This window comes from Euphorbia lathyris, chromosome 8 (assembly GCF_963576675.1).
Source record: "Euphorbia lathyris chromosome 8, ddEupLath1.1, whole genome shotgun sequence".
Classification (NCBI taxonomy): Eukaryota; Viridiplantae; Streptophyta; class Magnoliopsida; order Malpighiales; family Euphorbiaceae; genus Euphorbia; species Euphorbia lathyris.
This window is the reverse complement of record NC_088917.1, coordinates 10,691,945-10,717,439: the sequence shown is the minus strand read 5'-3', so window position 1 is coordinate 10,717,439 and position 25,495 is coordinate 10,691,945. Positions and strand designations below refer to the sequence as shown.

General features: G+C 41.1%; 1 protein-coding gene across 1 annotated transcript; it reads left to right on the top strand.

Moving 5' to 3' along the window:
• Positions 1-20,468: 20,468 nt before the first annotated feature.
• LOC136202100 (probable WRKY transcription factor 32) lies at positions 20,469-24,582 on the top strand. Its single transcript, XM_065992571.1, has 5 exons — positions 20,469-20,821; positions 22,680-23,323; positions 23,423-23,479; positions 23,565-23,720; positions 23,805-24,582. Exons 1-5 carry the CDS (start codon positions 20,687-20,689, stop codon positions 24,160-24,162), a joined length of 1,350 nt encoding a protein of 449 aa, XP_065848643.1. The 5' UTR covers positions 20,469-20,686; the 3' UTR covers positions 24,163-24,582.
• Positions 24,583-25,495: the final 913 nt, after the last annotated feature.

The following is a 25,495-nucleotide window of genomic DNA, read 5'->3' as shown; positions in this document are numbered from 1 at the left end:
GCAGCATAGACTTCGAGCACTTGCTCCGTGGAAGGTTGAGCAGAGGTGTCGGAAGAAATTGGACGCTTAGGATATTTGGGGTCGACTTGTTCCTCAGTTTGAGAAACAGAGGCTTGTTTTTCCTTGATTTGGTCCGGAGTCGGTTCGACGACATTTGTGAAGAATTGAAACTGTATTCCGGTCAAATCTGTGATTGGATCTCTGAGTGGGGAGTCATCCAACAAATTGATTGGGTTAGGTTTCTGAGCCTTGCGTTTGAAACGCTTGCCTGTGTTGTCCATGTTTGTTTGAGGAGAGGGATCAGCAGCAAGAGAGTCAAGGGACTCAGAGGCGGAAATAAGTCCAAGGTCAGCATCAAGGCTTCCACAACCTTGTCCTTCATTGGTTGCTCGGCAGGGTTCTTAGTTTGCCCAACAGCAACATTTATACTCGGCTCAGCAGATCCTATCTGATCAACTTGAAACTGACCTCCAATATCACCCAGTTCTTCCTCCTGGTCAATAGGAGTCTTCTCAAGATCAATTTCTTGACTCCGCACAAAGTGTGATTCAGAAGTAACCATGAAGTCAAGTGGATTAGCTTCAATCAGTGTCAACCCAGAGGTTTTCTTCCTCTTCAGAGGCATTTCAGGAGTTTCCTCACTTTCTTCCTCAGGATCAACTTGCCTTTTCTCTGCTGACTTAGGTTCCCCTTGAGCTTGCTCAGAAGCAGCTTTCTTCGCATTGGAGACAATCCGAATCTTCCTCGGAGCTGTGTTAAAGTCTCTTGCGGATTGGTCAGCTTTTCGCTTTTTATCTTGCCTAGTGCGGTCAACGGGTTGTACCATAGCTTTATTCCCTTTCTTGGTTGGCACATCCTGTGCATCCTCAACCATATTATCACCTTCTTCATCTTCCTCAGCAGGTGCTTCTTCAACCACAACCCCCTTTCCTTTCTTGGGTTTAATTGGTTGGTCGAAGGCTAGCCCAAACAGCAGTGCCGCTGTGATTTCTGTACCCCAAGTCTCAATTTCTTCGACCGTGCTTACTTGGTGGTCCTAAGGAATTTTTGTGATGAGGGAGCCCATCTTGAGTTTCCCGGTACTCCGTTGGAATGCTCCAATAAGAAAGACGGGCATGTTAAGCGGTTGGTAGGTCAGCATGTGCCAGATGAAGCACTGCTCAAATTTTGAAGCCGATGAGGAGGAGTTAACCTTGGGGAATATGAAGTTGGTCAGAATGTAATGAGCCATTTTCTGATGCTGACCTATGCAAGTGCTAGCTATTTCCCCTTTGTGATCCTTTGGTTTGCAGAACTCAACAGGGTAGTCAATTTTCGAGTAGTCATTCGTGGTCCTGAGTTCTGAATCTTTGGCCGTCAGTTTTAGTAGAGTTGCAAGATAGGACGGAGTGATCGTGATGTCCTTATCCTTGACTTTGGTCACTAAGTGGTCAGCGCTGTCCTTGTTAACTCTGAGATTTGCGTAAAATTCTCTTACCAAATGTGGATAGGTGTTACCGGGGAGAGATAATAGCTCGGTCCAGCCATTTTTGGAGATCCATTTGCAAAAAGGTTTCTCAGCCGTGACAAAGCTTGGGTAGAACCAACGGCAACGAAGTACCTCACAACTCTTTATGCTGTTATATACAGGAAGGAATACCTTCTCTTTAGTTTGCTTTTTCCTTTTCTTCGATGGAGTTGCTTGGTCAGCTTGAGGGTTTTTGCCAGAGGTGCTGACCTTAGATTAGTCATGCTGACCATGTCCTTGAGACTCAGTTGAAGTCTCCTCATAGTCCTGCTCAGCAGGAGACGAAGGATTTTCATCGGAGTGATTATCGTCGTAATCGGCACCGGAGATGTTTTGAGAATCGTTAGACATGATTCTTGGAGAGAATTTGAGAGAAATTTGGGATTGGAGAGAAAGAGAGAGATTGAATGCCAAGGATTTCAAGTGTAAAGAGAGTTTAGTGGGAAATCGTCCACTATTTATAGTCGTTGATCAATCGACCGTTATCCCTGACATTTATGACACATTCGGCGCATGTGTTTTTCTAATTATTGCTCTTACGTCATCCTAGGTGGCTATTTAATGCGCGTGCTAGCATTTTTTGTGCAAGCGAGTTTACTCAGTTTCTAGAATACTAATCGTTTGGAGTTCTGAGTACTCAGTTTTACGCAGATAGGATTTTGTCATGCTTAGTAACTCAGCTTATGATAATCACTCAGTATGTATATCTACTCAGCATAAGGTGATCTTATATTATTCATATATGCAATAGTTACTCATTAAGCATAAATCACTCTGTTGGTCCCTTGTAAGGTTGCAAATATAGTTCCAAGGGGGGGTTAGGAACTATTTTACCTTTTTTAAACAATTTGGGCAGATTTCTTTTCTTTAAGAAAAGTTTATAAAACATCGACACTTAACACTCAGCAAGACACTGGCTTAGTCAACTAGTGACTAGGACAGCTTTGTTGCTTAGGTCAGGAAATAGCACTTAGAGTCTATTCCTGAACCTGCTCGTTTGTAGCACACAACTCAGTTTGACCTCTTTTACTTGGTTAGTTTTAGTTTGTTTTAAGCAAGCAATATGAATAAGGAGTTAAGGTTTAGAAATACTTCACTCAGCAGATTTATCCAGGTTCGGCTTCTTCTAAGCCTACGTCCTGTCCCCGGAACACCTCTGAGATTTCAAATCCTCTACTGAGCTCTTTAAAGGTAGAGCCTCAAACCTTTTACAATATCAGCAATTGAGTATGACAAGAGTACCTTCCTCTATACTTCTACTCAATCCTAATCTCTCCGCTGAGTACTTAAAACCGAGTACCCAGCCTCTCCTTTCTACTTCTAGAAATGATAAAGATTTTGTCCTAAACAACAATTGCTAGAACACCTTAGATGATTGAAAAACAACCACTCTAGACTTTTACACAGATATGAAAATGTAGTGTAAGAATTTTGCTTTGCTTCTTGCTTGCAGAACTTGTAGAGATTTGGACAGCGTAATGGCTTGACCAAGTTCTGTATGTTGTGAAGCTTGTGATGGCACTATTTATAGAGACGTCTGGTCATTCGGTCATTTCGAATTTCGAAATAACCGTTGGAGGGAAACGGCTATATGTCGTTGTCATCCTGACTTGTACAGAGCTCTTGGCCAATCACAATCGTGTATCTTCTGTCCTCGGTCAGCACAGCAGATGGTCTCTCCTTTTATGGTAAAGTCAACTGGACAGCATACTGTGTCGTCTGAACTTTGCTAAAAGAAGAAACACTTTGTCTGGAAGTTTTCCTCTGCCGGTCTGCTGTCTTGTACGCTTTGTCGAGACTACTCAGCAGCTTCATTGTGAAGTTGTTCCTGAAGGTCTTCTAGATCCTTCCGTTTGCTGAGTTGTGTTTTTGTCCAAAACGACAACGTCTTGACATACGCGGGCCGAGTGTACTGAGTTGTTTGACTTGGGCCTTGGCTTCCGTATTGGGCTTGGGCCTTCCAATTCTTATGACTTATAACATTTATACTCAACATTGAACAAACACATTAGTAGAATAAATTAGCGCATTTAAACTTAGTGTGTTTAGAATATGTATTCTAATTTATACTTAAACAATTTTGTCAAATCAAAATTATGTGGAAAGGTGTTTCAACAAACTCCCCCATTTTGATGTTGGCAAAACTGTTCAGCAAGGAACTCAGTATGAGCTCCCCCATGATAGTTGACCTTTTTAATTAAGTGAACTCCCCCGTAAGGACTGAGCTACTGACTTAGTTTTATTCTAAACATTCTAAGGTTTAACTGAATAAGTCTAAGATCAGATTTCAGGTATAGGTCAGCTTATGGGTCATATTCTATTTTACTCAGAATTCAGCGGAAGTAATGTATAGTGACAGAGCGCGCTGAGCAAATTATTGTTCAATGAGTTCTTTATCAGAATGTATCATAAGATCATAGTATGATGTCAAACATGTTATCAGCATATCATTTAGTCAATAAATATTATAAGTGTTAAGCATAGCTGATATAACGAAGATACATAATAACTCAGTACTTAATAGCATATATCATAACTCAGTATTTGAATAAGAAAAGGAAGTATGATATATTGATAGAAGTCAGCAGTTTCATAGCAAAAGAAATAAATTAGCAAAAATTAAGACCTAGCCTAACTATTTCTTTTTCTTGCCCTGTGACTGACTTCTCTTGTACTGACGTTGCTCATGCTGAGCTCTAGCAGCTTGCGCTTTCTCCCCCGTTTTGTCAACTTCAGGGAGCTTAAACGCATCGGTTAAGACAGCGCGAGTCAGTTCTTGTGAAAGCGCTTTGAGTTTGTCAGCACTTTCATTCACGCCATCAAAAATGGCAACCCCATCAGCTGAGACTTCTACTGGTATATGAAGATCAGCAGCACTGAGCATATTTACACTGAAGGCTTGAGCATTGGCTTGCCAGATGAGAGCTTCAGAGAGGCCATCAAAGACTTGGTGGAAGGTTTTTAAGAGTGCTGAGTCATAATGATGACGTTGAATATTATTATGACGGATATGGTTGAAGGATTGTTGTGCGAGGGACAGCAATTCATTCTGCTTCAACGCGTCAGTATCCATCTCTTGCTTGTTGAGATTAAGGAGCCGAATGGCCTCACCAATTTGCTCGACTGAGCACTGACTATAGGATACCATTTGCTCATTTGTCTTAAGTTGCTCAGTATGAAGCTGAGCAAAGAGCATCTTGAGTTCTGAGGAAGTGGCATAGTCAGTGTTCACAGCAGATAATTTCTGAACTTGCTGATGGAGGGAGTTCAGATGTTGAATTGTTGACAGCTGTATCTCTGCCAACTTAGCAATGGAATCCTGCTTAGCTTATTGGGCTTGTAATGACAGGACGACATTCAGCAAATCCTTGAATCCCTTGACTTCGTTGAGAAGTAAAGTGACTTGAGAGAGCTGAGTTGCGGCAGGAATTGAAGATCCAGTAGCAGGCGAAGCGGAATGTTGAAGATCGTGGATGAGTGCTTGCACTGAGTCAAGGAGCTTTTTGCCGGACTCAGTGGTATCCCGATGTACATCAGTATGACCAGAAGAAAGTGGGGTGAAAGGAATACCCTGGTCAGTGACTGGATGACTTGGCTCAATCTGCACTTGAGTTGGAGGTAAGTTTGATTGATCAGCAGAGAGGTTGTTGATGATGGAGGTCATAACCCGAACACCGTCTGTGCTGACGGCAGAGGGATGAGGAGTCAGCATTATGCTTGAGGAAACAGCATGGGCAGTGCTTGGTTCAACCTGACTTGTAGAAGTGGTTGAAGTGTTATGCTCGGCATGTTCCTGTTGAGAAGAAACAGAGGCTTGTTTTTCCAACGGCGTTGTAGTAGAGGAAGTTGAGGGCCGTTTGAAAAATTTTAATTGGACGGTAGAAGGATCCTTTGTTGTCTTGGAGAGGACAAGTTGAGGAATGGATGGTGGTTGCACAGGAGGGTCACTGACTATTACCTCACTGGCCTTAACCAGTTTTCGCCTTCTACGTGGTGGAGTGGTATGATGAGCAGGTTCTATTGAGTGAGTAGGAGAAGGTTCCTTTTGCTCAGTCTGAATCTGGTCAGCTTGCTCTTCAACTTGTTCAACTCCCGCAGCCAACTCAGTGTCAGCCTGCACAGCACCACCTGCTAACCCAGCGTCAGCATCCTCAGCTTCAATTTCGCTGGCATATTCTTCAGACTCCTCAGCGTCATTCTGACCGCTGGTTTCATCATCTTCTTCTTCTTCCTCAGTATTATCTCCATCAAGTTCTTCCTCAACTTGGGAGATGAAGTGGTCATCTAACTGGACCTCAGTTCCCTCAGCATCAGTGCCTTGACATTGAGTGAAGTGAGAATCACCCGGTATAATAAAATCCGTCGGTATGACGTCGAGAGGGGCCAGTGTTGAAGATTTCTGCTTCTTCTGAGGGAGCACAGCAGCTGCCTCAGTGTTAGGCTCATCTTGCCTGCTTCTCTTCTCAGCTGACTTTCCAGCTGACCTCTGTCTCTTTGCTGGAGACACAACATTAGGTGTCTCAGCAGATTTTCTCTTGCGAGAAGCTGGGGCCTTAGTTCTTTGCCCTTTCTTAGGCTCAGCTATAGTCTCCGCAGTCTGATCAGCTTGGCCAGCAGCAGCAGCAGCTTTTCCTTTCTTCAAGGGCTGCCCATATTTCAGTGCCCTCAGCGAGGCCGCTGTGATTTCGGTTCCTCTGAAAGATTCCTCGCCTTCAAGGTCAATCTTGTGGTCGATGAGGATCTTGGTAATGATTGATCCCAACCTCATTGTACCCGTGCTGCGTAGAAACCCAGCAACTAGGAAGACGGGCATGTTGATGGGGGTGTACGTCAGCATGTGCCATATGAAGCACTGTTCAAAGTTCGTTGCTGAGGTCGTGCAGTTTATCTTAGGGTAAATGAAGTAGCTCAGCAGGTAGTGAGCCATCTTTTGGTGCTGTCCCATTGAAGATGCTGAGATCTCGCCTGAGTGACCCTCAGGTTTGCAGAAAGTATGGACGTAGTTGGTCTTGTCCTGATCTCCAGACTTCCTCAGCCTCACTCCCTCAGTTTTAAGTTGGAGGAGATTTCCCAAGTACAGAGGGTTGATGAAGATCGTCTTTCCTTTTACTTTAGTGCTTAGATAGTCAGGGGAGTCATTGGCAACCATGAGATTGTGGTAAAACTCCCTTACCAGGTCAGGATACGTTTCATCTCTGATGGAGAACAGCCCAGTCCATTCGTTCTTTGCAATCCATTCGGCAAACGGTTGTTCATGTTGGACGAAGTGCTCAGAAACCCATCTGGAGGGCTCAACTTTCCATTCGAGAACACTTTCGAAGACTTTGGAGTAGGTTCGTATTTTCACAACTTTCTCTTTTTCAGAGTTTTGATCAGTTTTATCCTTGCTAGAGGTGGAAGGGTTTCGTGAAGGTTCATCGGAGCTGGACTTATTTTGGCCGGCACCGGAGACGTTGAAGGATAGCTTAGTCATGCTTCTAAGATGGAGAGAATAGAGATATTTGAGAGAAAGAAATTTGGGTGATTTCGTAGCCTTAAGGATTTGTTGAGCGTAAGGAGTAAAAGATGGGGAATTGCCCATGATTTATAGACGAGTTGAACGGTGTGGATCTTAACCAAATCCATGTGTCAGTTGCCTTGGGATCATGTACCGACAGGGATCCTGGCATTTATGATACATTACGGCGAATACGTCATCCTAGGTTATACGCGTGCTTGGAATTTATGCTAACAGATTAATCACTCAGTATTTAGAATGTCAAGGTTTTGATATTCTGAGAGGTCAGTGCATTATTTAAGGATGATTTTAAGTTCAAGTTCTAAACTAATTTACTCAGTGTGCAAGTTTACTCAGTATTGTATATTCAGTCAGTTTCAAGAGATACTCAGCAAACAATAAATCATTCAGCATGTAATTCACTCAGCATTCAATATTCATTTAGCACAGGAATTTACTGAAGAGGATTAAACATACCAATTGCTTCTCTCAGTATGCTGAACTGCTCACGAGCCAGTGGCTTCGTGAAGATATCCGCCAGCTTCTTGCTGACTGTAGCCCTGAGCTACAAGCCTTGCTTTGTTCCTGACTACGTTTCCTTGTTCGTCCATCTTGTTCCTGAAGACCCATCTTGTTCCGATGGTCTTTTGACTCTTTGGATGAGGCACTAACTCCCATACATCATTTCTTCGAAATTGATCGAGCTCCTCTTGTATTGCGTTCATCCAGAATTCATCGTACTCAGCTTCAGCGAAATTCTTCGGTTCTTGTACTGAGACAAAAGCAACATTGCTGAGGTATTTCCTGAGTTGATTCCTCGTCATCAGGGTATTCCCGGCAGAATCAAGGATTGCACTTTCGGAGTGCCCTTTAGGAATCCTTATTTCTTTGGGTAGATTCATGTCTTGTGCTGTTCCTGTTTCAACAATCTCTGCAGAAGTAGATGGGTCAGTAAAAGTAATCTTAGGTTCACTCTTACTCTCGGTCAGCCTTTTCGTGAATGACTCAGTAGCTGGTTCTGAGTCAGCGATGGTTACTGAGTTTGGATCATCTTCGGTCAGCGGCTGGTATCTACCTGCAGGGTCAGTTTCATCGAACTCTACATGTATTGACTCTTCTAAAACTTGAGTTCGCTTATTAAAAACTCTGTATGCTTTGCTGTTTGTTGAGTAGCCCAGAAAGATAGCTTCATCAGCTTTTGAATCAAACTTTGCTAAGCTATCTTTGGTATTTAAAATAAAACATCTACAGCCAAAGGCACGAAAGTATCCAATATTGGGCTTTCGTCCTTTCCAAAGTTCATAGGGGGTTTTCTTGAGTATAGGTCTAACTAGAGCCCTATTAAGAATGTAGCATGCTGTGTTAACAGCCTCACCCCAAGAATACTTTGGAAGCCTATGCTCATCCAGCATTGTCCTGGCTATTTCAACCAGAGTTCTGTTCTTCCTTTCTACAACCCCATTTTGCTGAGGTGTTCTAGGAGCAGAAAAAATGTGGTCAATGCCGCTGGCTTCATAGAATTCAACAAACTTTTGGTTTTTGAATTCTCCACCGTTATCACTACGGATATGAGCTAATTTTAGGTCTTTTTCATTTTCAATTTTTCTAACCAAATTTGAAAATGTCTCAAAGGTCTCATCCTTGTTGGTCAGCAAGATAACCCACGTATACCGAGAGAAATCATCTACAATGACCAAGGAAAATCTTCTTCCACCCAGACTCAGCGGCTGGACTGGACCAAAGAGATCCAAGTGTAGTAATTCTAACGGACGTTTAGTTGAGACAATGTTTTTACTGTGAAAAGATTGTTTGGTTTGTTTTCCAGCTTGGCAAGCGTGGCATAATTGATCTTTTTGGAATTTAAGTTCAGGCAGTCCCTCAACCAATTGCTTTCTTGCTAGTTTGGCCAGGAGGTCCATGCTTACATGACCAAGTCTCCTGTGCCATAGCCAGGAATTTTCTTCCTTTGTGACTAAGCATACAGTTTTTGAAAACTTCTTTTCGAGGTTTAGCATAAAGACATTGTCTATCCGAGGGGCAGTTAAGATTAACTCATTAGTTTTACCCTCGTATATTTTACATCCAGTAGCATCAAATATAACTTTTCTCCCATTGTCACATAGCTGAGCTACGCTGAGTAAGTTATATTTGAGTCCGCTGACTAGGGAGACAGATTCAATAGTAGGATTACCTCCGATGGTTCCTGAGCCTACTATCTTACCCTTCTTGTTGTCTCCAAAACTTACGCTTCCTCCTCGTTTACGTTTGAACGTGATGAATTGAGTTTCATCACCCGTCATATGCCTTGAGCATGCACTGTCAATATACCACATTTTTGACTTCTCGGCACATCTCAGGCTTACCTGCATTGTAATCAGTTTCCTTTAGGTACCCAAATCTTTTTGGGTCCTGACTTGTTAGGTTCAACAGGTAAAGCATCATATTTTATTTTGTGGCGACATACATTAATAGTGTGGCCACTTTTTCCACAGAAGTCACAACTGACTTTCTGTTTAGGACTCTTTACTGACTTGTCAGCACCCCAGTGCTGAGCGTGCCAGCACACCTTAGTGGTGTGTCCTAACTTCCCACAAAAGTCACACTGGACTCTTCGCTGGGGATTTCGTCTCTGCTGAGTACCTTGGTACTGAGTACCTTGATACTTAGTTCTCAGAGGAAAATTATTTTTGTTTGGAACCTTTAGTTGGTTCTGAATGGTTGTGACATCCTTCCTCAGTTTCTTGGAAACTAACTGGACTTCAACTACAGACTCATGAATGGTTTTCATATTTTCATGCAAAACTGAGTTGTCTTGAAGAAGGTATCTGAGGTCACTCAGTTTGACCTCTTCCACCTCATCACAGCGCCGGCTGAGTGTTTTAATCTTTTTGTTACACTTTTTGACAAGTGTGTAAAGATCACTCAGGGCATTACCCATTTCATTTCTGAGTTGAGAGAGTGAGATTACCTCATTGGATTGCTCTTCATTGTCTGACTTATCAGATTGGTCAGCATGCTCAGAAATGCATGGCTCAGCAAGTTCGTCAGTCATGAAGCATATCTTCGCTGACTCGGTGGCCTCAGTTTCTGTTGATGAAGATTCATCACTGTTACTCCAAGTAGCCACCATTGCCTTCTTCCCACTTTTCTTGTCTTTCCTCAGCGTGGGGCAGTTTGACTTAATATGGCCATCTTAGTGGCACTCAAAGCACGTAATGGGCTTTGAGCTGTCCTTTCTGTATTTGCTGTCGCTTGAGTCAGCCTTATACTTATCAAACTTTTTGTAAGGCTTTTTGGAATATTTGTCGTTCTTCCTGAACAGCCTCTTCATCTTTCTTGTGAACATAGCCATCTCCTCATCATCAGTTGAACTCCCGTCAGTGGAGTCAGCCTTCATGACAAGTGACTTCTTGTCATCAGATTTTTCTTTCACCTCAAAGTTCTTCATTGATATCTCATGGGTCAGCAATGAACCGATGAGTTCGTCATATTTGTAGGTGGTTAAATCCTGAGCTTCCTCAACTGCTGTCTTCTTTGCTTGCCAGTCTTTTGGAAGACTCCTGAGTATCTTTTTGACTTGTTCTTCCTCAGTGAAGATTTTCCCAAGTCTCTTGAGCTCATTAATGATGTTGGTGAACCTTGCGTTCATGTCTGAAATGCCCTCATCATTGTTCATCTCGAACAGGTCGTACAGTCTCATCTGCTGATTCACCTTGGATTCTTTTACTTTGTTTGTTCCCTCGTAGGTGACTTCCAGCTTTTTCCAGATCTCTTGTGCCGACTCACAACCTGAGATTTTGTTATATTCTGCAGCATCGAGCGCACAGTGAAGCATATTGATAGCCGAAGCATGGTTTTGAAGCTTCTTAAGATCATCCTCTGTCCATTCAACCTCAGCTTTAACAACTGACTGGCCATCAACAACTTTCACAGGTACAAACGGGCCTTGGACTATAGATAGCCAGGCACTCATGTTTGTAGCTTGAATGAAGTTTTTCATCCTATTCTTCCAAAAGGTATAGTTTGACCCGAAGAATAGGGGAGGCCTGGTAATGGACAGCCCCTCAGGTAATATCTGAGTTGTCTGGTTTCCAGGGAGAAACCGAGTGCTGTTTTCGCCCATGGTATGGATCAACTCAAGGTTGTTAGACCTTTAGTAATGAGCTTTTAAGCTCTGATACCACTTGTTGGTCCCTTGTAAGGTTGCAAATATAGTTCCAAGGGGGGGGGGTTAGGAACTATTTTACCTTTTTTAAACAATTTGGGCAGATTTCTTTTCTTTAAGAAAAGTTTATAAAACAGCGGCACTTAACACTCAGCAAGACACTGGCTTAGTCAACTAGTGACTAGGACAGCTTTGTTGCTTAGGTCAGGAAATAGCACTTAGAGTCTATTCCTGAACCTGCTCGTTTGTAGCACACAACTCAGCTTGACCTCTTTTACTTGGTTAGTTTTAGTTTCTTTTAAGCAAGCAATATGAATAAGGAGTTAAGGTTTAGAAATACTTCACTCAGCAGATTTATCCAGGTTCGGCTTCTTCTAAGCCTACGTCCTGTCCCCGGAACACCTCCGAGATTTCAAATCCTCTACTGAGCTCTTTAAAGGTAGAGCCTCAAACCTTTTACAATATCAGCAATTGAGTATGACAAGAGTACCTTCCTCTATACTTCTACTCAATCCTAATCTCTCCGCTGAGTACTTAAAACCGAGTACCCAGCCTCTCCTTTCTACTTCTAGAAATGATAAAGATTTTGTCCTAAACAACAATTGCTAGAACACCTTAGATGATTGAAAAACAACCACTCTAGACTTTTACACAGATATGAAAATGTAGTGTAAGAATTTTGCTTTGCTTCTTGCTTGCAGAACTTGTAGAGATTTGGACAGCGTAATGGCTTGACCAAGTTCTGTATGTTGTGAAGCTTGTGATGGCACTATTTATAGAGACGTCTGGTCATTCAGTCATTTCGAATTTCGAAATAACCGTTGGAGGGAAACGGCTATATGTCGTTGTCATCCTGACTTGTACAGAGCTCTTGGCCAATCACAATCATGTATCTTCTGTCCTCGGTCAGCACAGCAGATGGTCTCTCCTTTTATGGTAAAGTCAACTAGACAGCATACTGTGTCGTCTGAACTTTGCTAAAAGAAGAAACACTTTGTCTGGAAGTTTTCCTCTGCCGGTCTGCTGTCTTGTACGCTTTGTCGAGACTACTCAGCAGCTTCATTGTGAAGTTGTTCCTGAAGGTCTTCTAGATCCTTCCATTTGCTGAGTTGTGTTTTTGTCCAAAACGACAACGTCTTGACATACGCGGGCCGAGTGTACTGAGTTGTTTGACTTGGGCCTTGGCTTCCGTATTGGGCTTGGGCCTTCCAATCCTTATGACTTATAACATTTATACTCAACATTGAACAATCACATTAGTAGAATAAATTAGCGCATTTAAACTTAGTGTGTTTAGAATATGTATTCTAATTTATACTTAAACAATTTTGTCAAATCAAAATTATGTGGAAAGGTGTTTCAACACACTCAACATGTGATAATCACTCAACATTCAATTAAATATAGAATTTTATTGAAGAGGATTAGACATACCGATAGCTTCCCTTAGTATGTTAAATTTCTCACGAGCCAAGGGCTTCGTAAAGATATCCGCAAGCTGTTCGTCTATTGGAACATAAGTCAGTTTGATCTCACCCTTGAGTACATGATCTCTGATGAAGTGATGCCTTATGCTGACGTGCTTCATCCTGCTGTGTTGGATTGGATTTTTGGATAAGTCAATGGCACTCTTATTGTCGCATTTGACTTCAATTGTTTCTGTTTGTACTCCATAATCCTCAAGCTGTTGCTTAATCCATAGGAATTGAGCCACATAGCTTCTAGCAGTAATGTACTCAGCTTCAGTTGTTGACAGGGCCACTGACGATTTCTTCTTGCTGAACCAAGATACTAGACAGCTTCCAAGGAAGTGACATCCTCCTGAAGTGCTTTTGCGCTCTAGCTTATCTCGTCCATAGTCAGTGTCAGTATATCCAATGAGTGTGAAGTCATTTGAGTTTGGATACCATAAACCTGTATTAACTGAGCTCTGCAAATATCTAAAAAATCTTTTTACAGCAATATAGTGAGATTCTCTGGGGTCAGCTTGGTATCTTGCGCAATAACATACTGAGTACTGAATGTCAGGCCTACTAGCAGTTAGATAAAGTAGAGAGCCAATCATACCTCGATATAACTTGTTGTCTACTGACTTACCTTTCTCGTCAGCGCAAAGGATAGTGTCAGTACCCATTGGGGTAGATATGGGCTTACATTCTTCCATATCGAATTTCTTTAACATTTCTTTGGCATACTTAGACTGACTAATGAAGATGCCGTTCTTCCCTTGCTTAATTTGTAGTCCAAGGAAAAAGTTGAGTTCGCCCATCATTGACATCTCGAACTCAGTTTGCATCTCTTTACTAAATTCTTTGCACATAGATTCATTAGTAGCACCAAAGATTATATCATCTACGTAAATTTGTTCCAGCAGGGTATCTTTACCCTTTTTCTTAATGAATAAGCTTGTGTCAGCTTTTTCTCTGACATAGTTCATGGTCAGTAGGAAATTGGTCAACCTTTCATACCAAGCACGTGGTGCTTGTTTCAGGCCATACAGGGCCTTCTTGAGTTTATAAACGTGGTTTGGAAATTTTGGATCTTCAAACCCTGGAGGCTAACTAACATATACCTCTTCGTTTATAAATCCATTAAGAAATGCACTCTTGACATCCATTTGAAATAGTTTGAAGTTCATGAAGCTAGCATATGCACATAATATTCGTATAGCCTCTAATCTAGCAACGGGAGCAAAGGTCTCACCATAGTCAATGCCTTCTTGCTAACTATAGCCTTGAGCTACAAGTCGGGCTTTGTTTCTGACTACATTACCTTGCTCATCTAGCTTATTTCGGAAGACCCACTTAGTTCCTATGGTCTTTTGATTCCTAGGTTTTGGCACTAAATCCCGTACCTCATTTCTCTTGAATTGATCAAGCTCTTCCTGCATAGCATTGATCCAGAATTCATCGTGCTCAGCTTCGGTGAAATTCTTTGGTTCATGAATTGAGACGAACACAACATTGCTAAGATATCTCTTGAGTTGATTTCTTGTTATCGGGTTGTTCTCAGCAGCATCAAGAATGGACTTTTCAGAGTGTCCTCTTGGAATTTTGATCTCTTTGGGTAATGTTGAGTTGTCAGGAGCAGGTGTTTCAACAATCTCTGCAGTTTTAGATTGGTCAGCAAAGGTAATTTTAGGTTCGTTTTTACCTTTGGTCAGCCCGTGTGGTAATGACTCAGCGGCTCCATTTTGGTCAGCGGAAGCTGAGCCTGGGTCATCTTCGGCAAACTGACTTGACTTTCCTGCAGAGTCAGTTTCATCGAACTCGATATGGACAGACTCTTCTACGACTTGAGTTCGTTTATTAAACACCCTATATGCTTTACTGTTAGTTGAGTACCCTAGAAAGATCACTTCATCAGCTTTAGAATCAAATTTGGCAAGGTTGTGTTTCGTATTGAGTATAAAACATTTACAACTAAAGGCACGAAAATATCCAATGTTGGGCTTTCGTCCTTTCCAAAGTTTATAGGGGGTTTTCTTAAGTATAGGTCTAACTAAAGCCCTATTGAGTATATAGCATGTTGTGTTGACAGCTTCACCCTAGAAATACTTTGGAAGCCTATTCTCACTCAGTATTGTCCTAGCTATTTCAACTAATGTTCTGTTCTTCCTCTCAACTACCCCATTTTTTTGAGGAGTTCTAGGAGCAGAAAAATTATGGTCAATGCCGCTGACTTCACAGAATTCATCAAACTGTTGGTTTTTGAATTCTCTGCCATTATCACTACGGATGTGAGCTAATTTTAAATCTTTGTCATTTTCAAGTTTTCTGATCAGTGTTGAGAATGTCTCAAACGCTTCATCCTTGCTACTCAGCAAGATGACCTAAGTATACCAAGAGAAATCATCCACAATGACCAAGGAAAATCTCTTACCGCCCAAGCTGAGTGGCTGGACAGGTCCGAAAAGATCCAAGTGTAGTAATTCCAATGGATGCTTGGTTGAGACAATGTTTTTACTTTGAAAAGACCTTTTGGTTTGTTTACCTTGCTGACAAGCATTACATAATTAATCTTTCTCAAATCTAAGTTTGGGCAAACCCTCAACTAATTGCTTTATTGCTAATTTGGCAAGGAGATCCATGCTTACATGACCAAGTCTCCTATGCCATAGCCAGGAGTTATCTTCCTTTGACACTAAGCATATGTTTTTCGAAAAACTCTTTTCTAAACTCAACATGTAAACATTGTCAACATGAGGGGCAGTTAAAATCAAATCGTTTGTTTTTCCCTCGAGTATCCGACACTCAGTGGCATCAAATACAACATTTCTACCACTGTCACACAGCTGAGCTACGCTCAATAGGTTATATTTGAGACCCCTGACTAAGGAGACTGACACAATAGAAGGGTTACCTCCGATAGTACATGATCCTACTATCTTACCCTTTTTGTTGTCTCCGAAGCTTACACTTCCATCTCGTTTACGCTCAAGTGTGATGCACTGAGTTTCATCACCAGTCATATGCCTCGAGCATACGCTGTCAATATACCAAAGCTTTGACTTCTCCGTGCACCTCAGGCTCACCTGCATTTTAAACTATTCATCTTTAGGTACCCAATTCTTTTTGGGTCCTCGTTGGTTAGCATAAACAGGTGAAACATCATTTTTTGCTTTGTGAAGACATACATTTATGGTGTGGCCATCTTTACCACAGAAGTCACAATAAGTTAACCTTTGAGGGTGATTTTGTTTTTGGTCAGCACGATTGTGCTGAGCATGCCAGCATACCTTAGTGGTATGGCCTTTCTTTCCGCAGAAGTCGCATTGGACATTCCGCCGAGTATACCAACACACATCTATGGTGTGTCCTCTTTTTCCACAACAGTCACACTGACTGTACTGCTGAGTGTACCATCCATGCTGACCAGTACCATAATACTCAGCATTGGGATAGAACCTTTTCTTAGCCGATGTACTCAACTGGTTCTGTATAGTGGTGATATCCTTTCTCAGATTCTTAGAGTCTGATTGGACTTTAGAGACATATCTATGCATTATTTTTAAATTTTCATCTTGCCTAGTGTTGTCCTGAAGGAGATGTCGGATGTCACTCAGTTTGACTTCCTCGATCTCATCACATCGCCTATTGAGTGCTCTAATTTTCTTATTACACATCTTGGTCAGTGTATAGAGATCACTCAGGGCATTAACCATTTCATTTCTATGCAAGAGAAGATATGTTACCTCATTGGATTGTTCTTCTTGGTCAAATCCATCTGAGAGGTCAGCTTGCTCAGATTGGCAGTGGTCAGCAGATTCGTCAGCCATGAAACATATGTTTGCTGACTCTATGGCATCAGCTTCTGATGAGGTTGACTCATCACTGTCACTCAAGATTGCCACCATTGCCTTTCTGCTGCCTTTCTTTTCTTTCTTCAGAGTGGGACAGCTTGATTTAATATGCCCATTTTGATGGCATTCAAAACATGTGACAGGCTTGGAGCTGTCCTTTTTGTATCTGCTGTCACTGGGCTCAGCTTTGTATTTATCGCTTCTTCTGAATGGCCTTTTGTTGTTCTTGTCATTCTTTCTGAGCAGCTTCTTCATCTTTATTGTAAACATGGCCATCTCCTCATCATCTGATGAGTCAGCTTCTGTTGAGTCAACTTTCATGACAAGTGATTTTTGCTTCTTGTCCTCTGACTTTTCTTTAGCTTCAAAGTTCTTCATTGAAATTTCGTGGGTCAGCAGAGATCCTATGAGCTCATCATATTTATATATGGTCAGGTCTTGAGCTTCTTCCACAACTGTCTTCTTAGCTTGCCAGCTCTTGGGTAGACTTCTCAAGATTTTCTTCACATCTTCTTCTTCTATGAAGTTCTTGCCGAGTCTCTTCAGCTTATTTATAATGTTGGTGAATCTTGCGTTCATTTCAGAGATGTCTTCATTGTCGTTCATCTCGAACAGCTCGTATAATCTCATGTGTTGGTTCACCTTTGATTCCTTGACCTTGCTGGTACCTTCATAAGTCACTTCCAGCTTCTTCCATATTTCCTGTGCTGACTCGCAACCTGAAATTTTATTGTACTCTACAGCATCTAACGCACAGTGAAGCATATTGATACCCGAAGCGTTATTTTGTAATTTTCTAAGGTCATCTTCTGACCACTCAGTTTCACTTTTAACAACTTTCTTGTTGTTTACCATTTTGTAAGGCACAAACGGGCCTTGGACTATTGCAAGCCACGCACTCATGTTTGTAGCCTGAATAAAAATTTTCATCATGTTCTTCCAAAATGTATAATTTGATCTGAAGAACAAGGGAGGCCGACTAATAGATAATCCCTCAGGGAGTATCTGTGTCGTTTGATTTCCAGGAAGGAAACGAGTGCTGTTCTCAGCCATTTACAGGGATCAGCTCAAGATAGTTTTATCTTTGAGTAGTGAGCTCAAGATAGTTCCAAGGGGGGGGGGGGGGTTAGGAACTAATGTAACTTTTTCGCTTAATTATGCTGACTTAATTTAGTTCTTTAAATTACTTTACTCAGTTTTGGTCAGCAAGGCCGAGCGAGATGTAAGACAGCTTTAGTCATATGCTGACTAGAACCGTTTTACATGTGAGTTGAGAGTTAACACTGAAGGTCAGCTTCCAACTCAGCACTCTGATTACTCAGTGTTAGCTTATACAGTTTATATCCTGAGCAATTTAAGCAAGCAACACATACATACATACATACATACATATATATATATATATATATATTGAGAGAAAGGGTTAGAAATTACTCAGCAGACTTATCCTGGTTCGGCCTCTCCGCCTACGTCCAGTCCCTAGAATCCTTCCGGGCTTTTTCAATCCACTATTGAGCTCTTTAAAGGTAGAGCACAAACCGATTACAAGCAATTGAGTATGCAAGAGTACCGTCCTCTATTCGTCTACTCAACCCTACTGAGTGCTATAACCGAACACTCGAATTTCTCTACCGCTGAGTACTAAAACCGAGTACTCAGCACCACTCTCTCAATCTTTACAATTGATACAAATTTGTTCTTTCTAGATGAAAAACACTTTAGATGAATACAAATTCAATCTAGACTTTTACACAGAGATAGGATTTGGGTGTAAGAATTTTGCTTTTCTTGTTTGTATGTGCTTGTATGTATGCTCTTTCTTTTTGTATTTCGGCAAAGGATCCAAGAGATGAACTTGTCCTTTTATAATGAAATCTGATGCCTCAATCATTTGAATTCGAATCAATCCGTTGAATTCAAATGGTCTTCTTACGTCATTCACTGGTCAGCATACAGTTTTGCAAACCAATCCTGTCTTCTGATTTTAGCAGGCGTCAGGCTTGTCTTCTTCCGTCAGGTTCGTCTTCTAGCACCAGTTTCGTCTTTTAGTCGAATGCCAGTTGACCCTATGCATCTCGAAACTGTCTCTTTGCGTAATTCCAAAGCTTCTGAATTGGCGCAGATCTCTGTCTGATCTTGTCTTTTAGTTAACGGATCATTGGCGCTGTCCTTATGAATACTCAGCTTAATGTAATAGACGTTGCCTTCGATCTTTGCCTTTGATGAGGCTGAGTTACGTTCTACTCAGCTTCTTCGGTCAGCTTCGTCTTCAAGCGTTTTGTTCTGAGGAAGACTCTTCTTCTATGATGCTGAGTTGTGTTCTACTCAGCTTCTGTGGCTTGTGCTGACTTCGTCATGTCTTACTTTTTATTTCTGTTTTCATTTATAATTATACTCAACATTGAACAAACACATTAGTACAATTAAATCAAAGCACATAAATTTAATTGTCTTAATCATGAGATTAACTTAAATAATTTTGTCAAATCAAAATCATGTGGAAATGTGTTTTAACACTACGGGTCCTGGAACATGGCCTTTGAGGTGATAGACTCCACTCATAAGCATATAACCTCTTCCACCACTCATAGCTTTTTCTTTGTCTCAGCCATTTCTGCTACATGCTCTGCTCTAATGCCATCTATATCATAATAACCTGGGTTGAGGTTTTGACTAAACTTCCTACTAATTTTATCAAGGGACCGTTGGTGTTGAGGTCCATAGGTTCCTGATGGTGTTTGTTGTGGGAGACCTATAAAAAATCTGGTTGAGATTCTACCATTCACTCTTCTTGGACGATAGGCCCTAGAGGTCGACTGGTCGATGCTCCTTGAGACAGATCAGTAGGTGGAAATCTGCTCTTGTGGAAGACGTATCGCTCTATGTTCACCACACCAATGATGTCGTGTAATATGAATAATCTTCTAGAACCTCCTTCCTTGACCTGAAATGAGAATAACAACTAGTCAGAGAGGGGCGGGCGTCTGACGAATCCGCTCTGATGCTTAAGTTAGCAAATGTTGAAGGGAGATTGAAGGCAATGGAAATATTGGTAATAATAATGCAGTGTTTACATACCTCATATGGAATACACATCTCATCTATTTATATCAGCTACTGGGGTAACTGTCATAATCCTAGGAATGTGCCCTAATGACTTACCGAACACGTGCCAACTTTCGGTTAGTTCTGCAACCTTCAAACTACAACAACGTCAAGTGGTGCACCCCGTCACATAGCAGGTGTGCTGCCAGATACCCTCCTTTCATTGGGCCTAAGGCCTTCGGATCGTTTTGGTCTTAGGTGGCGCACCATGTCTTGTACCTCACGTCTTTTGCGCAACCATTTATCTTGATCCAACTATTCCACTTTCCTAGTCGTATGACTATTGAGATAGACATTAGATATTTGTACACGTGGCCAAATATACTGTCTGTTCCTATAAACCTTTCAAATCTGAAGAGTAACATTGATCCACGTATAAATAATGTTTCTATAAAATATTCCTTAGAATATTATTAAGTAAATACAAATATTTTATATTTTTGTTCTCATATTGCTATTATGTTAAAGGTAAAAGTCGATTATTTTCAACGGTCCCTTATATTAGTTTGAAGTGATAGGAATAACTTTATTGAATAAAAAGAAAAGTTGAATATATTCATCGAACCATAAAGAAATTCAATAACTTTGATGAAGTTAAATGAAAATTTACATAACTATCAATACAATTTAATGAAAACGTTAGATCTGAATATCCTGTTAGATATAGTTTTATTAGAATTCATATCCCGTTAGATTTAGTTTTATTAGAATCCTCCGGAGCGAAAATTTAATAAGTATAGATTTAAGTATATTCCTCCATTAAAACCTAAAACCTAGAGAGTAGACTAAAACCTAGAGAGTAGAGAGAGAAAGAGAGCATTAAATAAAGAGTAAAGTAGGTTGCATAGTCAAACACAAATCAAAGTAGAAAACAAAACCGCTTTGGTCAACATTAGTCAAAAAGAGCAAAGCCCCAGTTTTTCTGTTCCCTCTCTTATTCGGTCTCTCTCAATCTCCATAACACACTAGATTTCTCTTTTCTCCTCCTTCTTCTTCTTCCTCCATTATCGAACACAGCAAAACCCCAATCCAATTCACAGAGTATCATCTTCAAAATCAATACAGAATCCCCTCCTTTCTGAATCCTCTGTTTCTCCCCTGTTTCGCTCAATGGCGGATTCAGAAGATAAGAAGGATTTATCACGTGTCCTCTACTCGAATGCGCTTCCTACTTATGATTTTCCTTCCTTCTCTAACCTTCTCAAAACTGTTTTGACTACTAATTCTCCTCTTTTTCGGTATCAGGTGAGTGTTTTATTTTGTCTCGCGGTTTGTCTTGATTTTCTTTATTGGATTGTGTTTTGAATGTTTTGATTATTTCGATTTTTTGGGGGTCTGTTGGACATTGTTTCTCTGTTTTGTGATTGATTTGGTATCTGGATTGGGCGTGTTTAGTATTGTGATTTTGTGGATTTTGGGATAGTGATGATAGAAAGAGATGTTTCTGATTCGGTTCAGCCGTTGAGGTTTTCAAAAGTTGGAGCCCTAAACTTGGAAGCTGGTAGCTTAGTTTTTCTTATCTGTCCGACTGTCAAATTTCATTTATGACCACCTATGTTGTACGGACACTTGAAGTTTCTGCGTTTCGGTCCGTTTTGTGTCCGTAACCCGGTGCACTACGCGTCCTCACTAAGCGAGGGTCCGGGGAGGGTCCCACCACAAGGGTGTATTGGCAAGAGGCGGCCCTTAAGACTGGAATCCGTGACCGAGGTCACACGATAACAACGTTCACTGTTGAACCAAGGGTGGCCTTCCCTTTTGTGTTGGTATCCATTTCCGTTTTTTTATTAAGACTATTTTGTGTGAGGGTTATGTTTTAGTGTCAGTCTCCGTCTCGGTGTCCATGTCTGCATCTGTTTCCATTTCCGTGTCCGTGCAACATAGATGACCATAATACTACTATCTTGAGAAACCTGGTAATGATTATGGTTGAAATCTATGTTGCACGGAAACTCATCTTCCATCTATTTCTGTTTCCCTTTACTAGCCATATGTTTTTAGAAATAACGTTTCCCGGATTCCTGCAAGTTTATGTTGGGACCTGTTTTGTAACAACATTACCCTTCAGCCCAAATCCCACTATTAGGACTCACGGCTTTAAAACACGTCTCAAAATATTGGAAATCCATCTTACTAATACCCGTTTACTATTTTTTCTATTTCCGATGTGAGATCCAGTTTATTAATGCCCTATCACAATCGTTTAGGATCGCTTATTGCTCAGGTTTTTCACCCTATCGCCACCCTCTAAGGACTGGGTCATTACATGTTTGGTTCAGTTGTTATTGTTAACTTTTCGTATTGTTGTTAGCCGATAGCTATTAGTTGATTTTCCTTCTAAAATAGTTGTTGATATCAATCCTAAGAGCAACGTAGAATGGAGAATAAAACAGGCACGGAACCTTTCAATTAACTCTTTCATTCTCTTAGTTAGGCTGACATATGGCAATTAAATCACATTTGAATTTTATATCAATTCGGGTTGTCGTGTCATAATTGGGTTATGTTATTTGATACAATTATCTGTATGATATGAAAGCAACAAAAATGGTAATCATGTCAAACATGTGGCGTAAATTAGATGTGTAAATCGTCTCGACTCCCTGCATTTGAGTTAAGTGAAGAACTGACTGTTCTTGTAGTTGTTTATCCTGCATTTTGTTTCGGGGCTGCTCTTCTTGACCAAGAGCAAGAAGGGGTTCGTTTTGTTTGGGATGAACTCGCAAGGACTTGACCCGAGGGCTTCCCTCGTAGAGTGGCGTGGTGTCTTTTATAAGACTCCTTTCTCTCAGTGGGGGTGGATTATTACCTCTGGGAGCTAAGTCGAAGATCTTGGTGATCTTGTGAGTGGAATCCGCCTTTTGTTTAGACACGGAAAGGTGAGAGGCAGAAATGCGTGGATTCTCCTGCCAAAGGAAATTGCTTCTACGGAAAGTGAAGAATCGCTCTTCAAGAATAGACTGTTGAATCTAATTTTTTGTCGATGAATTTGTGACTAATTCGTTTCTTATAAACTATACGTTCCTTGATGTGTTGGCTAATTACCCGGTTTCTATGTACATTGAAGTTGAATTCTGAAAATCGTGTGTCATTTATGTTGTAGGAGCGACATGAGACATCCACAGGAGCAGCCGTAGGGATCATAAAGCCTAAAGTGGCTCGGGTTCAGTTGAAAGTTCCGGCTGAATGCGCAAACCCTTTTACAAATGCATCATCGCTTGCGCCTTCTGAAATGCCAAATCCTCCACCGGTGCTTCATAAAGATATGCCTGGGTTAGCACCGGACGATAATAATACCACTCCTTCACATATCTGTAAGGAAATGCCTGCGACCGATGGGTATAGGTGGAGGAAGTACGGTGAGAAGCAGATGAAGAGTTCTAAAAGCTCCCGCAGCTACTACAGGTGTTCGCGTTCTGATTGCCACGCGAAGAAGAAGGTTCAGCACTGCGATCAGTCTGGCCATGTTATCGATGTCATTTATACGGGTCACCATGATCATGATATCACTCAAAATAAACGTGTCATTACAAGAGAGCCTGCTGCAGCTGCTAAACTTACTGCTGACAGTCAAGTTGATTCAGCTCAAAAAGTAGATGGTGCAGATCTGTCTATTCGTTCGGAAGACTCGAGGAAATCATCGGTGCAGATGGGCGAAACTGAACAACATAGTTCCAGTAGTTCTAATTGCAACACTGGAGTTAAGTTCGAGGAGCAAAATGGTGATAAGCCGGAGTTAGAAAAATCGTAAGCTAATCGAAAAACCATGACTCCTTTAAATATTTTCGGGTTAGATTTATCTTTGTATAAGCAATGTGTTATGAATCTATGATCATTCTTTTACAGGTTTACAGATGCTGAGGTCCAACAAAAGCTCGGTTCTGAACCAGGGTGCCGAAAAAGGTACTCCCCGATTCTCGTAAATAATGAAACTTGATTACGTTTGTTATTGTAACTTGATAAATAGATCTATCTGGACGACAAACAGGTCGAATGAAAGATGTGTGCATTCAACGTCTGTCTCGGAAGCTAACAGGGAGTCGAAGACAGTTGTGCATGCTTCTGCTGATGGGGTGATCGCCGACGATGGCTATCGATGGCGCAAATATGGTCAGAAAATGGTGAAAGCGAATTCTCATTCGAGGTGAATTTTCACACCGATCTTTGCATTTCGCATTGCATTGCTTCACATATTCTTATACTTTGCCTCGCCTTGTTCGGACAATAGGAGTTACTACAGATGCACATCCGCAGGATGCACTGCTCATAAGCATGTCGAGAGGTTAACGAACGATGCAACAGAAACCATAATAACGTATGTCGGAAACCACGATCACGACATGCCAGCTTCTAAGAAACAGAAGGTTTCGAAAAGTCTCGCTCCTATTCCCTCTACTGTAACCATGGATGATGATGATGATGCTCACTGCAAAAGTGCGAAGAGTTTATCGAGTCAGCGAATCACGACTAAGCCGCCAACGGATGCGGAAGAAGGCGATTTCATGGATGAGAAAGTGTTGGAACTTGGAGGTGAGAAGGCATTGGAATCAGCAAGAACACTTCTCACTTTCTCTGCATTAAATTAAACTGCTCTAACAGGCTTCATCCGAGCCGGATATTTTGCGGGGTTAATTAAACTCGGTAGTCCTTCAACTATCAGAAATGGAACGGAATTACCATACTTTTTTATTTTGTAACGACAAACACCTTGTAGCAAGACGGGGGAGAGGGGGGTATTATTGTTACAAAATAAAGGGTTGTGGCAATTCTGTTCTATTTTTAATTTATAAAGGACTATGACTGTAATTAACCCGATTTTGTATCATTCTTTGAGGGAGTTTTAATGAAATTTTGGCAGATTTTCTCTGTATAGTCTTCTTAATTGATGATTAGTGTTTTTTTTTAATATTATAGTAGAGGATTTTAAATAATTACATTGCCTAGGAGTGTTACAATGTGGATTTTTTTTTCTGTAAATAAATAAGGATAGTTTTTTAGTTTCTGAATTTATGCATATTATATTAATTAATTTTTTTATTTTCAGAAAAAGTAAGGTGTGAAAATAGTTTTATCCGGAGTAATTTTACTTTTAACGTTATAAATATTACAATTGAGGGTTTAATATTGGTAAACACAAGACCTGAGAATCCCTAAGTGAATTTGAGTCTCCATGTACAAGAAATAAGCTAGCAGAGAGCTCTGGGGAGAGGAGTCGCCGAGGAAAGAAAACAATTGTGCCAAGATCCTATAAAGATCGACAAACAAAATATAAAAACACATCCTCTGATAGAGAGGAGAGTTATAAGTCTGAGTGGAAATAATCAATGTAAGAGCTCATTCGAAGGGAACTGAGAAACCCGATAGGAGGCTCAAATCTGGATGCCGAAATGCTGAAGGTCGCGGATACTAGCTTCCCTTTTTGTGCGTGCATCTTGAAGGAGTTGATGCCTCGAGGGTTTAAATACCCCTCTTTAGAAAAATATAATGGGATGTGAGACCCAATGATACATGCCAAGAATTTCAGAAGGGCACTAGAGACTACCATAGTCACTAATTTCGTTACGTGCCTCCTCTTCCCAACCACTATGAAGGATGTAGCCTCGAACTAGTACAAGTAGTAGCCTCCTGAATATATTAGGCCTTTTAACTAGATGGCTAACATGTTCTCTTAGCACTCTATCATCTCCATTCTTGAAAGCAAAACTACTCCGGACCTTCACTACTTGGTTCAAGATCTGGGAGAATCTCTTCGAGAGTTGGTGGAGAGATTTCAGAAGGTTTCCATCCAGAACTGCCACCTCACCGTAGATGTTGCTGGCTATGCTATGACAACCAACTACTAGAGCGAAGCCTTGTCCCAAGAGTTAACCACACGACATCCTAAAGCATTCCTAGACTTGATGCAACAGACTAGAGATT